Source organism: Melanerpes formicivorus, unplaced genomic scaffold, assembly GCF_026170545.1.
Source record: "Melanerpes formicivorus ecotype bairdi unplaced genomic scaffold, bMelFor1.0.p_v2 SCAF_6, whole genome shotgun sequence".
NCBI classification, from domain to species: domain Eukaryota; kingdom Metazoa; phylum Chordata; class Aves; order Piciformes; family Picidae; genus Melanerpes; species Melanerpes formicivorus.
Window position 1 is genome coordinate 19,777,826 of NW_027142358.1, and position 19,342 is coordinate 19,797,167.

The 19,342-nt window shown below is 39.2% G+C and overlaps 1 protein-coding gene across 3 annotated transcripts in view; it reads right to left on the reverse strand.

Annotated features, from left to right (window-relative positions):
* The window catches only part of OGDHL (oxoglutarate dehydrogenase L), a 51,715-nt gene extending 33,460 nt beyond the window's left edge, over positions 1-18,255 (reverse strand). Inside the window, exons 1-6 of one of the 3 annotated variants that reach the window (XM_068139996.1) lie at positions 18,239-18,255; positions 16,773-16,954; positions 14,157-14,391; positions 7,702-7,881; positions 4,357-4,459; positions 965-1,080 (exon numbers count right to left, since the gene is read on the reverse strand). In XM_068139996.1, the coding sequence (XP_067996097.1) occupies positions 965-1,080; positions 4,357-4,459; positions 7,702-7,881; positions 14,157-14,363 (606 nt within the window). In that variant the 5' untranslated portion in view covers positions 14,364-14,391; positions 16,773-16,954; positions 18,239-18,255. The other 2 variants (XM_068139994.1, XM_068139995.1) reach the window with 2 other exon arrangements.
* Between the last annotated feature and the right edge of the window lie 1,087 nt (positions 18,256-19,342).

Genomic DNA, 19,342 nt, shown 5'->3' on the forward strand with positions numbered 1-19,342 from the left:
TGTGACTTAAAAACTTGCCAACCTTCAGCTAAGCTGATGGAATAGGCAAACAGGAGTCAACATATTCTCTCACACTTGCAACAAGTCAAAGCCATAAGCTCTTATATGCTCAGTAATCATTTTACTTTTATTAATTATTTTACCTATATTCTTCTAAATTAGTTTCATATTTCATCCTTTAAAATACTTCTTCACTCTTACTCCTTTTGTAATCCAACAGATTTCACTATCATGCAACAGAAGTCTCTTCAATTTCAGTACTCCAAAACCCTGGATGCAATCAGGAATATCCAGTACTTAGTAACTCGGCAGTTTACAAATTCTCTACTACTCCTGCTTGTTCTTTGGTATTTGTGGTCCACTCTAATCATATTTATTAATTTAAGTTATGTTTGCTTTAAATTATTTTAGCTTTGGTGACTTCATATGGCATAACCGTATCACCTCTGTCAGAGAATGAAACTCTAGAAAAATTATTTGGAATAGAAAACAAGAACCATCGCTACCCACAAGCTACAGCTGGGCTTTCATGAATTTGGTACCTAATCTTCATATTTTCACTCAAGCAGAAGTCTCACTACAGCTAGGGCTCTGAAAGCAACCATTGCACATCAATGACTGCTGCATGCAAGGTGTTTTATCTGTGGCAGGACACTTAAAAGACAACTTCTAAAGGCTCTACTCCTTTTAAACAACATCAGGTCTTTACAGAATTAGGGCCTAAACTTGTATTCTACTATATTCACCTCTTTTATACTCAATCTATGTATTTCAGATATCCAGGCAATTAAACTAACAGTGTTGCCATCTCTAGAAGCAATGCAAGGGTCATTTTTAATGGCATTTTGTTTTTTTACATGCTTTACTAATACTAGTGAAATGGTAATTTTTTTGTGACTGACAGCTGTAAAAAGCTGTTCTGTTAGAATGAAAGCAATCACACATTAAAAACCATTCCACTGACCTCCAGTCGTTTGATGATCTCTCGTAAAGAAAGACTGTTCTCATTTCCTCCTATGAAGGTGGTTGTAGGCAGCTGAAAGACTTTGTCCAGATCTGATTCGTGCAAACCATAAAACCCTACAACACATGCATTATCAATTTGTGATGCAGGGCAGTAATCAAAAAGGAAACCAGTACTGATTTTCAAACCACCGCAAATTAAGTTTAATAAAGCAATATTAAGAAAGAAAGTACCAGATTGAAAATTGAAAGTGTGTATATTTTGGAGGCATTCACTAACACAATACATCTTAGTCTGTATTTTTAAAAGAAATATTTCAATTCAACAGTTCTTGTTTGATTAGAAGTACCAAAGCATTCTTTTTTTTTAATGTTCAGACAGAACAACCACGCAAATGTTTTTGTGTTTTAGTATAATACCAATTTGATATCAGTTCTCTATTACATTTTACACTTTACTTAGTAAAATAACCAACTAACAAGTGAGATTTCTTCCTTGCTGTATCATGAGCAACAAGCACAAAAGGAACCACTTTTTGCAAACAGAACCAGTTGGTTGGCAGCATACTAAGTTAATTTACGTAACATTAATAGACAGACCAAGACAAAAAAAAAGAAAATGTTCAGTGTAATGTAGGACAAACACTCTGGTAGAACTTTCAAGGTATTTCTAGTCACTGTTTAAAATAGGTATGTAAGGACCTGGACAACTCTATTTCCCAGTTGGCAACCCCTCATAAAACAGATTTCCAACAAGAGTTTGTTTATGCATATTGTCCCATCTTGATTTAGGCATATCTAAACTTGTTCTGTCTGACAAAATGTTTTAAGAAAAGATTTGACTTAACCATTATGGAGTTTCAAAAGCCAAAGCACATAAGAGATGACTGCAAGACTGGTATTTAGGCTTTACATGAAAGGCTTTGCATGATAATTTAACTGGTCTACATTAAAATTTAAGAGAAGAGAAATAGCTTCTTATAAGTGTACAAAATAAATATATAAAACCTATAACATGAATTACACACAGTTGTAGAAACTTACATATGCATAAAAATTAGCTATGTGCATGCACATGCAAAAATATTTTTACAACTAAAAGTAGCTTCTCTGCTTTTATTTTTGAACTTGGTTCCAGACAAGCTGCAGGCATCCATTGTAACATGGAGATGACAGCCTGCATGTAACTCTGAAGTCAATACAGAATAGTGCTTCTTGTTCCCTATTAAATGAATTTTCTTTAGATAAAAAGAAAGCAGCAATTTAATGATGAAATAATAGTGGAAGTTGGCATTTAATGTCAGGCCATACAACTGTATTGCCATCACTTTTACTATACAACACTTAGTAAAAAGTACATTTTGTGGGTTAAAAATAATATTTTGCAAAATTAATGTTAAAAAATAATAATTAAAGACTACAATGTCAAATTTTGAGTGACCAAGAAAAGTGTTTGTGTAGCACTGTTTCTCCTGCTTGGTACCATAGTAGGTGTTTCCAACACTAGATTGATTCTGGTTTTCTGTAATGCTAAGCAAAAAAACTTTTTAAAGAGCAGGAAAAAGATCACAAGCCAGGAGGGCCACAGGGAATGACAGGGGCTGTAGTGTCACTTGAAACAAAGCAGAGCCTTGGTTTTGTGTGTTTTGGGGTTTTCTGCATTTGATTGCTTGGGGATTTTTTGTGCATTTTTTGTTTGTTTTTGTTGTTACTGGTTGTTTGGTTTGCCTTCTATTGGTGACCTTCACTCAGACTTGAAAGGCTCTTCATATGACATGCAATAACCAGAACACATACAGGGGAGATTCGGCACAGACAGAACATCTGAAGCATCTCCTCCTGAGATACTACCTTACTCAAATCCAAGAGTTCCTGAAAGAAATCAGAATTTGAATCATGCAGTAGGTACACCTGTCACTAGCTGAGTTTTTAGAAGTAACTCCCAGAAGAAACTTCTGAACAAAAGGTCTCTCAAAGAAAAACAAAATAAAAATCAGAAGACAGGACAAGGAAAATGCACAAGAAAAATCAGACACTAAAATACTTTCCGTACTACCAGAGACCTTTTGTAAGTTTCCTGCCAGACAACATCTGAAATTCTCATCTTTTTTGCTGTGCCAGCACTAGCCTGGAATTTCTGCTTGTCCACACAAACATACATGCCCCCTCAGTTACACACTCAGACACATCCCCCCATGTCACTCAGAGGTCTACAATATTTTTCCTGTGCTAATGAAGCCTTCTGACCAATCACACTTTTTATTAGTAAAAACTATCTGCAGAGGTCAAAGACATTTGACCTGACTCATTAGCAATCACCCATGCTCCAAACAATTTATATGTACTCAGTAAATGTCAACTGTATCTTCCAGTAGGTATTTTCCTTTAATTAAAGCTGACAGGCTTCAAAGCGAATCCCTGATTTGCGTAAGCACCTCCATGTATGGTCTTAAGCACTCCGCTGCCTTTATGTGAGCACAGATCAGAACTGATTCTTTCCCTGCCACCAGGAATGGAAAACAGCAGCAAAGAGGCAGTAGATGCACTTACACTAAAATTAAGCAGAATATGTTTTAACTACTACTTGCACTATGTTTTATGTCTGGTCTAAAGAAATTCCCGACATAGCAAAGAAAAATTGATTCAGTGTCTTTATGAAGTAGAAAGCCACTTTTCAAACAAACCAGGCGGATTGAAGAATAGAGAAAAGTCAATCATGTTTTTTTACTCAAGCAGAAGTGCAAAAAAACTGATCAGTGCAACTTCTCAGAAACATGCCCTCCTAGCAACCAGAACTACCTTTGCAAAAGCAGACCATAGTGTATTATACTCTTCCAGCAGTAAACTAAAATTATCACCATTGGATTACATACACAAGTCAAGAATTCGACACTTCCTGTGTCGTCTCCTGGTAACTTCAAACAAAGTTCCTTAAGTTATACAGAAGGAATACATATCAGAGGCTAAAATTCAAATTTGACATGAAATTTACTCTAAGGGCCCTCTGTCCAGCATTATGCTTATTGCTTGTTATTTTCCTATTGACCAGCCTTCAATCAAAAAAAGTATCAAGCATAATGGTATGCTTACCAGAATCAATTAGTATCAGTTTCTGGTGTGGTTCAAAACCATAAGACTTGGGGGTTTTAAAAAGTGCTTATAATCATCATTCATCAGAAGGTGAATTTACAGGATCCTTATCTGTGATCTCAGAGTATAAATTCCACCATCCTAAAATTTGAGCCTCCTTATAGATGCTCAAAGAAACTATGTCATGATGCCAGCAAGCAAGAGAGGCAGGTGCTTCCCTGAAATGTCTTATTAAATCTCATCAGCCCAGTAAGACAGGAGACAAATAACCATTGCAAATAACAAAACATACAGTGTACGCACCAAGTTTATCGATTGTAGTGATTAAGTCAGATGGAACAAATGAATCTAAGTCTGCATCCAGAATTCCAAGGGGATCCAGCTGAGCCACATGATGGCCACGGATCTAAAAAAAGAAGGAAAGTGAGAGAAAAATGAAATCACACTAACAGAAGTCTGACAGTGGGAGAAAGTCACTGATACCTCTCCAAAGCACATGTAACAGCACAAAGTTAAATAAGCCCACACCACTAATGTCACAAGAGGGTCATATCTCCCAAGTTATCTGTAAGAACAGGTAATAAGCATTGTATCACTGCATGTGTGTACCACCTGTATTAAAAACTGCTGACATAGATTAGAACATAGCCTTTATTTTGTCTGATAATAATAATAAACCAGGTTGAAAGAGACACACAATTTGAACTGGAATTACACTGAAGTTTAAGTAAACTACTTAAGATTGCACTAAATTGAAAACTAAGAAACTATGACTAGTGTACAGGTAATATCATTTGCTAACTCAATTTGTATTTTTGCCTGAATCCTCCTTTCAGTACCTTCAGAATACTACAACACTTGAGTGTGATGTTCATACACCGAATTATCTCATTAATAGCTTTTTATGAATGAATACAGGAATATTTTCTCATTAATACTTTGTTTTTTTCTTTTAAAACACATTCAGATCACCTAGATAGAGTTTCATTCACTGCACTAGTATCTTAATTGTCTCTGAAAAAAAAAAAATCTGAAAATGCAGTATTAACAATTAATTGGATCATGCTGTAATAAAGTGTGACTAAACTTTGGTTCATCAAGAAATTACTTGTAAAGACACTATTTAAATGATCTATATTTGCAGGGGAGTTCATAACACACTACTTTCCACTTATAAGCAAACAAATACACCATCTTCTTTGGAACCACCAGCCCTTTAAATTCAGCCTGGTCCCCGAGATTCTTTGCATCTCAGTAATAAAACTCTCACAGGCCAAATGATGCCCAGGGTAACGTCTGTGCCACCTCATTGTTTACAACACTACAAATTCTACTTAACTGGAACTAAACAAAAAGTTGTGTCTCAAGTGTCATAAAGAGGAAAGAATTCACCTCCCTAAGCTGTATCTGCTCTGCAGTATTAGTAGGAAGACAATTACCAAGAACACCAAAACCCAGAAAAGCAAGTCAGTAAAGTACTGAGCCATATTATATTCCAGAAACAGTTTAGTCTTTAACTAAAAGGCAGTGTTTTCATCAATGTCACATTACTTTTTCAGTAACTTCCTCTTCTTTCACTGGATACTGAAAATAGTAACAACTGCAAAAATCAGAGATCAACTGTGAAAATACATGCATAGTTAATTTTCAAAAATTGCCATAAAATTGACTGAATGCAAGTACAGACTACCTGAAACCAGACATGGATGCAAAAAACCCCAAACCTACAATGTTAGAATAGAATAAATCAGGTTGGAAGAGACCTTCAAGATCATCATGTCCAACCCATCATCCAACACCACCTAATCAACTAAAACATGGCACCAAACACCCCATCAAGTCTCCTCCTAAACACCCTCAATGATGGCGACTCCACCACCTCCCCAGGCAGCCCATTCCAATGGGCAATCACTCTGAAACTAATTTATCTGGAGTCATTTATATTAAGCACACACGTTTAGCTGGAAAGCCTTTTTTCAGTGTGTCCAGTGCTCTGCATTAGAAAAAGCAATAGATTAACTGCCTTTTCAGATGACCATCTCAATAGACCTCAAAGCAGTGTACCACAAAAACCATGAAACACTGACAGGTTTGAGAAATGAAAATTCTGTATCCTTCTCCATTTCATTGTCAGGCAAAAGAAGGTCACAAATTGATTGTATCCCTTCAACACCTAATTTAGAGGGTATTAAATACCTTTCTAAAAACAGACAGTAGCCTTAGGTAATCCTGTTCGTCACAGACACATGGGTGCCTGCCACGTACACAGGCATTTCTGTTTTATCACCTGAGCTGGATGGCATACTCTTTCAAAAACAGAAAACACAATGGCAAGCCTCAAACTATTTTCAAGTAAAAAGTGTCAAAGCAGCCTAACATTCTCCTTTTTTTTTTTTTCCCCTTAATTCTTCAACTTTTTTTTTCTGCAACCAAGAGGGAATGGACTGAAATGGTTGTTTGCTACAGACACTTCTAAGCAAATGGTGTATATTCTTTATATTCATAACCTTTGCACTCTTTTACAACACCCCTCCAGCAGCTGGAATAGCATGGGTTTTATCTGAATCAATGGTGACAGTGTGATATGTACAGCACAAAGAAAAGTTCTGAAGAAACATTTTTCTTATTCTTCTCATAATAGCAAAAATGAGTTAGAATTCTTAGTACAGGGCAGGACAGATGTCTTCAAGTCAAACTGTAGCAAACTTCTTGAGAAGTTACACACTTATTTCCAGAAAAGGCATAAAAAGTCCAATTTAAAAATCAAATTGGAATATTCTGCTTAATACAGATCTATATGTTTAGGGGGGTTATTTTTCTTTCACACTGGGTTGGTCTCTTAGTAAAATCAAGATACTAAATATGAGTCCAAACAAAAATGTTTAAACTTGTTTTAAATTTAGAAAGCATCTAACTAAAATCACTGTTCTATATCCAAAATCCCAAAAGGAAATTAGATATAACTTGGTCAGCCTCCCAAAACTCAAATTCTGGTTAATTCATTATTTCTCTTCTCTCTTTTTACCTATAATCCTGCTCAAATCAGGAATCTCAAAATTCACACTAGATGTATGAGAAGGCAGGTATCTTAAAGCAACCTTTAGAACTATAATGCAAACTTTACCAGAGATGAAGACAGACTTGAATCATGGGAAAAGTTTTCATTTCACTGACAGTATAGCCAGGACAACTCCCTTCATGTGAAGCGAAACTATTTCAGAAATCTTAGTTTTCTAATTTGGTCAAGTAACTGACTGAATCAGAGAAACATACATGCAGAAAAATCTTAATACAGTCAAGTGAGCATATAGAATAGTAAAAGGCTAAGCTTTGGCACATTTGGCTTCTGCTCCTGATAAACAGGCAAACCCCAATAGATGCATGCTCCCTTTCACAAATTACTATCTTCATAAAGAGCTTCTAGTTTAAATCAGATGACCAGCATCAGGGCTGCGGGTAATCTGAATCCTAAACTTGCTAAGCCAGAGGAACATCCCAGTCTGAATTCAGGACCTCAGTGCTCAGACACTGAGACAGAGAAGACACACAACAGGCAAGTGTTAAGACCAGAGACAAGAACACAAAAAGGAAGTAAAAGGTTGTTTGCAAAGGAGAGACCCTCCCACACCTACCCCAAAGTACACTTACTTGGTATGCTCGTATCAAAGACTGTACAGCAAGATGATCTTCAACAAGCTTTTCAGCTTTACCCGGTGTCTGGGCCAGGCCATGGCTCTGAAGAAATGATGCCTTTCTTTCCAACTGATCTGGCAGATTGGTATCATGTGCTTGGCCAGCATTAGCATTTCGGAAAAACAAATCCCAGGACTGGACATGTGTACAGAGAAGGAAAGAACCAAACCAAAGTCTCAAACCAAAGGCTCAACCAAAAGCAGCTCCTTTAATCTGCAAATAGTACCTCATCACATTATAGTACTTGGCACCAGCAAGAGCCAGCAAAGAGAGAAGACTGGTATGTCCCCATCTTGCTAGTAAATGTGGGTTTCATTTACACTGAAACCTTTTAATTTCATTTCTTACACTGAGCTTGCTCAGTGGAAATCTCTCCAGCACCTACGAATGCAAAGCATCTTCGTACATTATTCATTCACACAGCCCTTTTTAACTGTGATGTTTATTCAGGCAACCTAATGGGTCTGATATTATGCTGTTATGAAGCCTATAAAACTGAAAATCTGGAAAATTAAATTAATCCATTTCTTTAATGATACTTAAAAGAATTTATGATACTTCAAGACACTGAAGGTCCTTAAGGGCCTTTGTTGAAGAAACTGTTTAAAAGCAATTACAGTTTTTCTGAGTGGGACATTTGGTCTAAGATTCTTTCTTCACTAGCTTAGGTTACCTTACTAGGGAAAAAACAATGGACCTGGCTTCAGGTGCCAAGTCATAAGGGTAAAGAATATGTATTTCAGAAACTGAATCACAACAAACAAAAGGTCCCTTTTATGTCTACCTTCACTTTTACACAAGACACTTCCTCTGCATATGTCCATGTCTGCTTTTCCTGCACAGCTTCTATTCCCACAAAGTGATCACTGTCCCAGGTTAGACAGCAGCAGAATGGGATAAGCCACATGAGATGCTTATATCCAACAAAGAAGAAAGCCTGTACTAGCAGGGACTAATCAATACTTGTGCTTAGCTTGCAGTTTCCATAAAAGGTAAGAAAAGGTCAAGACCCCCACTATTCTCAGTTTGGCTAACTTAGGAAAAAAGGAAGCTATCTTTAAACTTTATTATCTTTGCAACTGGAATACAAGAAGTGTAAAGGATAAATTTCCTTTTGTATGGTGCCTTATAATCACCCTGGCTGTGAGCTTAGAATTAACACGTCAAGGAATCAGTGTCAGATGAAAAGCAGCCCAAAGATCTGATATTAAAAAGTACATAACTGAAAATATTTATTACAGAATACACAAAAGAATCAAAATAATGGAATACCAATACTGCATGACAGAAACTATTTTTAAAGTTCTGTTTCCATTAACAAAAAGTCTTTGTGCTGAGATTTCTACAAGCCACAATATGTTCAGAAACACTATGGCAGGGGCAGAACACAAGAGCTAAATATCACCCAACCTTTAAGTTACAGAAGTAGGGGGACTCAATGAACCTGTGGGCAGGAACCTCATCGTCAGTATGAAGTCACTACCTGAGAAACAGTCTCCTACTTCTTTATTAATAAAAAGTTGCACTGATACAAATTCAGTAAGTTTATCACCCTGCTTTTAGACAGACTGAGCTACACACAGCCTAACTTTTATATACCATGACAAATTAAAGCAGACAGATCATGTTTGGTGGTCAGTTCCAGACACTGATGAAGAATTCATTCCTGCTCCTTCCTCTCATTTTTGCTCATTTCCTATACTTTTCTTACCTTAACATCTTGCTAGCTGTGCAGAGATTACAAGTCTGAATGTACACAACACACTATAAATGGTCTATGAGAGTCTATTAGTGTATTTCCTCTGGTATTCTCTCTATATACCTCCTTACTCTGTATTAAGAACAACATTACAATTTCATGCCCATACAGAATTTGCAGATCTCAGACCGTGAAAAACAGATGCAATCCCTTCAAGTTATAAGGCTACTTAAAACTGGAGGAATTATTTTGGTGATACATAGTTATTAACTTTCGTTAAATAAGGAAATTCTAAACACGCTTTTGGATCCATAACAGATCTGACATTTGGTATTCATTCAAAGTTTTACTAAGGAATATACTGTGCTTATGTTCAGGTTCCTTCCTCACTTTTTCTAACACCATGATAATCATTGAATGATGATAATAGTATAGCTATTCCTTTGTTGGATCAAAAGCTTTTCATTTAGGTGTAAAAGTTAGCACAGCACAGACCCATAAACAAGTGAATGTATTTTTAGACAAGTGCCCTGCTGAGACAGCTGCTAACAGAATCTAAATCAACTTGCCCAATAAGCTTTCTGTTGAAGGAGAATAAGCACAAGACTCTTTCAAATTCACATAAACTCACAAATACAAAGAAATACCTTCAAAATGTTTACATCTGAAGATGCAGCCAACTGGCACAGAAGGAACCCACACTATTCTTTTCTATTGCATTTTTGAACTTATTGATTTGTTGGGCAGGCTTGACATTTAATCAGAGGGGAGGGAAAATACATCATTTGGCTACTGAAAATTACTTTTTTCTAGATACACATCCATCAAAGCCTTTACAAATTTCTATAGTGTCTTTCAAGATTGATACCAGATTATAGTCTTCAAATCCTGTGTATCAATGTCAGTCTTCGGCAACAGCGTTAGCCATGTGACTGAACAGACAGAAGACCAGCCTGTCTAACAGCAAACCTGCAGATTCTCAAATAAATTTGTTGTTTAAGAAAATGGTAGAGGAAACTTATAACAGAAAAATATATCTGTAGAAAATAAATAAGTACACCCATATTAGTGATACATGATACATTCTTTTCTTTTTCCTGTCAGCAAATCTATATTATAGTTAACCATTCTTTTCTCCTGTAATATAATAAAATATAATCCAAGTGATGCAGTGGCAATATTTTACTCTCATATAATAAACAGTGTTGCACTTAGAACAAGTAACATATTAGTTATCTTGATGGTTTGTTTCTGTTCTGATGACATCACAGTATTTATCAATTGCAGTGAGGACAGTAAAGCCTTAGAAGACACACACTGAGCATTGCTACATCATGAAAAATAAAATAAGATAAAATAAACCCAAATAAAATAAGCTGTAAAATATTAAATCAAACCAAAACAAAACCCCCACTTTTTCCAAGTACATAAACCAAGAAAGTGATTACACGCTCACAGCAGAGCAGCTGCATACAGGCTAACATGGCAGGCATTATGTACTCAATATCCAACCATGCAGTTTTGTAATTAATCTTGTGATAGTAATAACTGAGCCTTGTCAAGCTTCTCCCTTATGATCTATGGCCCTGACACTATGCTTCAAGGAGAAATAATGATGCCTTTTTCAGAGTCCACATCATTTTATTCTGATTGTTGTTTGGCTGCTCTAAGGATAGGAAATACAAACAGCATGGAAAAGCAAAAAATCATCAGGAATGGATTTGCACAAAGAATGAAGGCTCTTATATATACACACACACAGAGAGAAGCACACATACACATAACACACACATAAATGCACATTCCTTGATATATAAGTATGGTATATATGCAAAAGAGATTCTTAAAAAAACCCAAAACTATTCATACTGAATACACTTATCGGAACACAACAGCCATAATTCAGACAGCTTTAAATACACAGACATGGGAAGGCATCCAATCTAATCTTCTGAGAGGCACATAATTTGAGGAGTCTTGGGTTGGATGGAGTTTCTAAGCAAAAGTGAACAGAGTAAGATTTTTAAAGCACAGGAGAAATAAACCTTCTCCATCTTATCAACTAGAAGGAAGCACATCCCTTCTGATAAGGAAGTATCCAAGAACAAACATGAGGAAAAATAAGAACAGAAAAAAAAAGAGGAAACAGAATATAATGACTAAACACCTAGCACAAATTGGCACAAGTGTCCTGCAAAACCAGGCAGCACACACTGGCTAAAGCAATGAAATATGTGCAGACTGTAGAGAGAGTCCAATTATTTAAAATGCCATAACCAACACTACATAATCTGTTGGTGCCTCTTGATGTTGTTTTCCAATAATTCCATCACTTTCTGTAGCAGAAAGCCAAATTTACAACTTGCCTACCATCAGAAAATTACATCATGATTTTTTCTGTATTTTTAAGGGAATAGGCTGAGTTCAACTCTCAACATTTTTAACCTGTTAAAAAGAAAGAGAATAATTTCTGTCAAGAAAAATCATGGTTATTTACAGATGGTGAAATGAGATGGTTTTTCAAGGAAGCAAAAATTAAACTGTAGATGAAACCAAAGTTTAGTTTGGATTGTTGTCCTCCCCTTAGAATTTTTTTTCCTAGACTGTGAAAAGTCTTACTATTCAGTCAAAAACAGCTGTAAAGTAACCCATGATGTTCATCAATAATCTTATTTTAAGCCTCATAAACCAGGCACACAGTGAATTTACTTCAGTTCATTACTAAGTATATTGTATATAGATAACATGGAAAAGAACTCACACCTTTTTAAAACGTATCTCAAATTACTAGGATGCACATTCTAGGGCACACCCTACTCCATGAGCACATTTACATTCCTCTGTCAGCACAATTCTGCTCATTGATCGATTGTTGTTCAACCTACAATCTGCGTCACCTCACCATGATGTGAGCTGTGCCTGAACTGCAAGACAAGCTGGACAGTCTTCTGGCATGATTTTCTGCCTACCCTCAAGCACCAGAAAAACAACGGCCATGTATATGCTGAACAGAAGCCTCTGTTCTTCACTCGAGCATTGCAAGGGCACCATTGGCCTGGACGGCCGAGGTCGGTCAGCACCATGGCCAGGGCCAGTCAGCACCATGGCCAGGGCTGGGCCGCTCTCTGCATCGTTCGTGTAAGGGTTGCTTAAACTGGCAGATATTTATGCACCCTTAGAAGTTTGCAGGATTCCACAACAGGAACATTCGCTCCACTGAAAAGGGGCTGAACAATACATTTCTCTCTTCTTAAAGGAAAGAAGATTGTCATGAGTCAATGTAACTTATATAAAAAGAATTAAAACAAGATGTCACCAAAATGTCACCACACACACTCTTTATGTGTGACTTCCTCCCTTCAATGTTGTTAAAATAAAGGATTAACAACATCATGAGGGCTTCTCAGAAGTTAATGCATCCACACAACCTGCTACCCTGCTTTATGCTGGGTGGAACTCCAGCCAGCAGTTACATAACAAGGAATCAAAGACAGATGGCATCAGAGAAGGAACCATCCAAGGAGAAGGCTGCATTGGTTCCAAGTTAAGGCATAATACAAAAGACCTCAGATCTATCTGCTATGAGGATAACATTCAGTCTTAAGAATTATAACTGCATACGTCACCTTCCAACAAGACAAAATTCCCGCTCAACATCCAAAACCAAACAAACAAATACAACCCAAAAGAAACCATCCACAGAACTGCTTTTACTGGTCTCTTTTTTATCCTCAATGCATGTCACTCCCTCGCGGTTTAGACGGATGACTGGACTTACAGCAAAATCTCCTAAGTGACATTTTTATATATGTATCTCAAGAATAAGGGAACACGCAACCAAAATGGTAAATGGTTTGAGCACAATTTACATTACATCTTTAGAAAATAACCTGTCTCAGAATTTATCAGACTTTTCATCAGCTTCTTAAGTTTCTCTACATGTATCACCATAAGAGAGCCTTCCTTGTCAGCTAAATGCTTGTTAAAAAATAACTCTATGTATTTTGCTCACATGAACAGATTTGGGCAATAGATTTAAAGTAAAAATAAGCCAAACAAATGTATGTCACCTGGAAACACAGGGAGAGAGACAGAACAAAGTATTTTTCAAGATAAATTTAAGAAGGTTTGTATCTGACAACATGAGATTCAATTTTAAGGCTACAATTACCACAGCTACCTATAGGGAACTGAATATTCATCATCTTTAGACAGTTTAGAAGTTCCAAAGTCAACAGATACTATTGAAATATAACATACCCTCTGATATGAAGTTATCACAATAAATTAGAAAACTCTAAGTGTTTTATTTCTTGGGTCTTCTTCAAGATGCAACTAGTAACAGACTACATGCACAGCGCTTTCATGGAGGACACTGACAGTTTCTGAAAAGCTTCCTATTTCTAATCTGGTCTTCTCATTCTCTCTGCTCACCTCACCATGCCCATGGCTCCTCTGAACTTTTTTAGCTGTAATAGCACTTCTTACAACAATCAATATATGGGAAATGAGTTTCACATATTTCATTTCATCCGAGACTCTCTTCTGGACTTTTTATAAAACAAGTTGGTTTTGGGTTTGTTTTGTTTGTTGTTTTGGGTTTTGTTGTTGTTGTTGTTGTTGCTGTTATTGTTTTTTAAAGGAAAAAAAAATGATCCACTCTTAACCTAGTATTATTACTTACAGTCAAGTTTTAGACTTTTAGACTTACCTTATGTACACTTTTAGGGTTTTCAAGCCAGGCGTAATACATTTCTTCCACATAATTTGAGTTGCTCCCACTCAGGAAAGGTTCTGAGGTTCCTGACGAAACATACCGTTGGCCATGTAAAAAGACCCTTCTGGCTACATCTTGCTTTTCCAGAAGTTTAATGCCATGCCACTTTACTGCAGCTGCAAACAACTTCAGATGACTCATGACTGTTTGTTAGACAGATGATCCAAGTCTATTAATAAGAAAAAAACAAACCTTATCAGAAAACAGCCAATAAATTGCAGGCATCATTTCAGCCTCACAGTGAAAACTGAGGTTTATGGCTTGACTGCTCTTCAACAAAGCTCAGGCCTAGGCATGAAGCTCTCAAGAGAGAGGCCACACCATGACTGATTATAGACCTACACTTTAGCAGTGGAAGTGTTGCTGATGGCCATCTCCAGAACAATCAGCTCACCTCACAGCTTCTGTAACTGGCAACATCATTCTGGTTCCTGAATGATACCATTTCTACTGTATGCTCCCTGAACCTCAGTTCCCTGAGAAAAAATGGTCTGCTAATCATTGACTTCCCTGGAGAGAAGCTCCTAGCAACTGTGTCTCTCAGATGCAGAAAGCGGCAGCCTTTTACCAAGCCAGGCTAGGACAGCTTCAGTAAACTGCATCAAACAAATATGAAGCAATTGAAAAAAGGCCTGCTACTTCACATCTATGCCATGAGTAACTGAGTTGACAAAATAATTAAAAGTGTTAGTTGTTGATATTGACATTAGCCTTCAACCAAACAGTGCTATGCTGAGAATGGACTGTTTAATTTGCTTTCTGAAGTAGTAACATTTATCTTGTCTTTCCAATGACATCTTAGGAGGTTTTTTAACAAGGGCAAGACCAAATGCAAGGTCCTGCATCTGGGTCAGGGCAATCCCAAGCACTGATATAGGCTGGGCAGTGACTGTCTTGAGAGCAGCCCTGAAGAAAAGGACTTGGGGGTGCTGGTGGATGAAAAGCTCAACAGGAGCTACCAGTGTGCACTTGCAGTCCAGAAAGCAAATAACATCCTGGGCTGCATCAAGAGAAGAATAGCCAGCAGGTCAAGAGAGGTGATTCTCCCCCTCTACTCCACTCTGGTAGGACCCCACCCTGAGTACAGTGTTCAGTTCTGGAGCCCCTATTACAGGAAGGATCTGGATGTGCTGGAATGTGTCCAGAGAAGGGCCACGAGGATGATCAGAGGGCTGGAGCACCTCTTCTTTGAGGACAGACTGAGGGAGTTGGGGCTGTTCAGTCTGGAGAAAAGAAGGCTCTGAGAATTCTTTGAGAATTCTTTCCAGAATTCTGCAACCTTTTCACTCTCATCTACTAGAAGATCTGATGCTTAGCTCTTAAGAGCAGCTGCCATCATACACTCACTGAATTTTCCAAAGAAGAATTTGTTCACATTCTCCATGATATCGAGATGCTTAGAAAGCATTCTCCCAAGCCAGTACGACCCAAGCTAGCATACAATTGTCCTTAAAACCCACCAAACCACATTGTACACTCTTATCACTTGGCATTTTCAGCAAATCAGTAACAGGTAGGGTACAAGTATGCTGAATTCCCTATATATTCCCTATATAAATGATATATATATAATTTCTTATCTACATATATTCACTTGTCATTTCGCAGATTCAAAGCTTACTACAACATGGACATCCTCCTGCATCATCATCCTGACTGATTAGGGCTCCTAGGCAACTGTAGGAGCATAAATACTATCAGCACCATTTTGAAAGCAGATTAAGTGCTGCAAAAGCACAGAGCAACTGGGACAACACTGACTCAGCTATTCAAGGTCTCATCCAACCACGCCTTGCACACCCCCAAGGAGGACACATCTACAAACTCCCTGGGCAGCCTTTTCCAGAGTCTCACCACTCTTGTAACTGAAGAGCCTCTTCCTCAGACCCAGTCTAAACACACACTCCCTCCACTTCAAACTATTCCCCCTTGTCCTGTCACTAGACACCCTTATGAAAAGTCCTTCTCCAGCCTTCCTGTACAATTCCTTCAGGTACTGCAAAGCAGCACTAAGGTACCCTCAGAATCTTCTCTTTTCTAGGTTGAACAACCACCACTCCCTCAGCCTATCCTCACAGCAGAGGCGCACCAGCCCTTGGATCATATTTGTGGCACTCCTCTGGACTTGCTTCAACAGCTCTTTGTCTTTCATATGATGGGGACAGCAGAATTGGATACAATATTAGAGAAATGAAGATGGACAAATTGAAAATGGACGTGAATAACAGAAATAAGGCACTATTAAGTGGTACCAGTTGCATTTAAACCTCAACATGAGATCACAGACCTATTTCAACCTGTAACTACTGAATACACAATTTATTAATGCAGATACAGGCTATGTCACTCCTGTAAAGATATAAAGACCACAGATGAAGAAAACTATCATCACAGGTATTACTCCCATCTCATGGAAAGATTAAAATCTTAATTTTTATTCAGGTATGAAACAAAAATGCACAAAGACACCAACTGTATAATTTGATTTTGGCTACAGCTTAACTGACTCAACAAATGGACTTCTTCCTAGTTCTCCTTTTCCGCACATACCACTCGTTAGCACAGATGTCAGCTGTCAGCAGCTAAACGAATTGAAGACCACCAACATGATCATAGACCATTCCAGCCCACTCAGCCTTGAGGCTGTCAGTCAAAAATCGGCACAGAGGATAGCAGGCAGAAGTCACAAATAGTCAGGATTGTTCCACTCCACTATGTTTCCTGAGTCAATCCTGAAATGAAAACAGTGATTGCCAAGGATTCGAGCTGAGCTAAGAGCAACCTAAACTAAGATATTAATTAAATCTCTACCGGAGGTCAAAAATAAGAAAGCAGCAGTGAACCAAAAGAAGAACCTGATATTTAATGCACCAAAGCAACCTTAAATGATAGAAGTAAATTAAAGCCTTAAGCAATTGAAAATATCTGCAGCTGTTCTGCAGGACAGCATATGTATCTCAAACTACTAGCAAGCTCTCACCTTGGCACTTTCAACTCTAGAAGTGAATGTCATCGACTCTCTTGTGAATTATACTACCCAGGTTTCCCATGGGTAAAAGAAGCATATGAAAAAGAGAAAGCAAGACATTTCTGATAGCAAAGCGTTTACCCAGCTTTTTTCAAGATCAGTTTAACAGAAATTCATTGCACAGGCTAATGTAATATGAATCAATATTCTCTTGGTATTGCCAGTACCCTTACCGAGTTTCTTAACACACATGACATCCTGCTGCTATATAAAGAATACATACAGAGTTCGCCACCCAAGAGGGTGACCTGGAGGAAGTGTACGAGCCCAGCATTCATCACAAGGCATGCACTGTTAAGTCCTGGGCAATGGAGGCACCTCCATGCCGTAAACTACCCAATATTTCACTCAAAATAACCACCATCAATGGGTATTAGAGGTATATACCACAGGCTGCAGGCTACCAAAACGTGGTAAAAGAGCAGGGGGCACATTTATGGAAGGGGGCAGTTTTATTCTTCTGTCCCTGCTCGTAAGGCAAGGGCACATCCTTCCACAGCCATCCGGCCAAACCTCGCTATACCAATGTCCTCTTCAACCTTGGTAGCTCCCAGAGGCCGGAGCCAGCAGCGTTGTTAAGGCGCAGCCAGCTGCAACGGGATTGAGGTTTAACTGTCGACCGAACCAAGCAAATCATCTCTCCCCTTCACCCGAAGCCCCACCGGAAGGCCGCACTAATGCGGCGCGACCCCTCAGAACCTCAGCGAGCGGCCCCCGCAGGTGATTCCCACCGCCCATCACGGTCACACGGGACACACCGGGCCGGGCCTGGCTTCGCCACACCGCTCCCTAACTGCCGCCCTCCGGGCGGAGCCGAGCTGAGCCGGGTCCGGCCTGACCGCCAGGCCCGCCACCGCCCCCCGTCCCCCGCCGGCGCTGACAGACCTCTGCGAATAGACCTGGCCTCGGCGCCGCGCCCCCTGCCAACGGCGCCCGGAGCACAGGCCGCGCCGGGCGAGCGGGGAAGCGACTGGGCGGAGGCCGTTACCTGCGTCACGGGAGGCGCATGCCGCACCACCGCGAGCCCAGCGCGCGCGCTGAGGCCAGGGCGGGGCTGCGGGGCGGGAAACGGGGCCGCGAGCTGCCCCAGAGTCCACGCCCCCCGGCCACGCTGCCTCTCGTGGCGCCATGATCGGAGTGCGAGGTGGGTGGGGGCTGTTTGGTGCTGCTGCGCGCTGGCTGCGGGCAGCTCTGCTGCCGCTCCGGGAACCTGTCTCAGTAAGCGGGCAGCGTCACCCTCTGGGAGTACCATCCCAAAAGCGGTGTGTGGCAGCCAGTATGCAGACGGAGCAGCGGTATCCTATTGGTTTCAGGTTTGCGCAGAGTCGGGTAGCATTACATGGAGTGAGCTCAACCTGCTGACAACGTTTCACACCCTTCTACAGGCCTCAGTAACACACCCTTCCAGCCTGTGTACCTCTGTTAGATAAGGGTTGGACTTGGTGATCTTAGAGATCTTTTCCCAAACATGGTGATTCTGTTTCTTAATTGGTTTATAGCTTATTCACCTTCAGTTAAAGCATCTACCAAATTGATAGCACATAGTCTGAGTAGTGGTGGTCTTTAGGCAAGTGGCCTCTCAGCTCAAGCAGGTAGGTGTTTTAGTATTATAATAATAATTACTAAAGTTCACTCATTAGGAACATAAGTTGCAACAGTTTTACATCTTTATGGTTTACTGATAAAGGTTTCTGCTGTTAAATTCTTGTTTCTGTAGATACTGATGTCTTGGTGTCTTCTTACAGCCTTTGGCGGGAATTTTTGGCCACAGCCAGGTACCATCAACCTTTTGGCTTCTCTTCAAGGATCTAGTCCCTAGCAAGGCATGCATTGTTTATACAAAGCTCCTGACCAGTGGTCCTCATTAGGATCAATGCAGTATGTTCCAACTCTTAATTCAAACAGCATTGCTATAACCTAGACATTTACTCATGCAGTATCAGTTAGATAACAGTAGGGCCACCCACTATAGGAGATCTACCTGGCAGGAAGGAAAACAGGATAACATGAACAGACATCTGCAAGATTTTTGGGAGATTGTCAAGAAAACTAGTGGTAGAAGCAGACACCTTTGCAGCTGTACTGTGTGAGG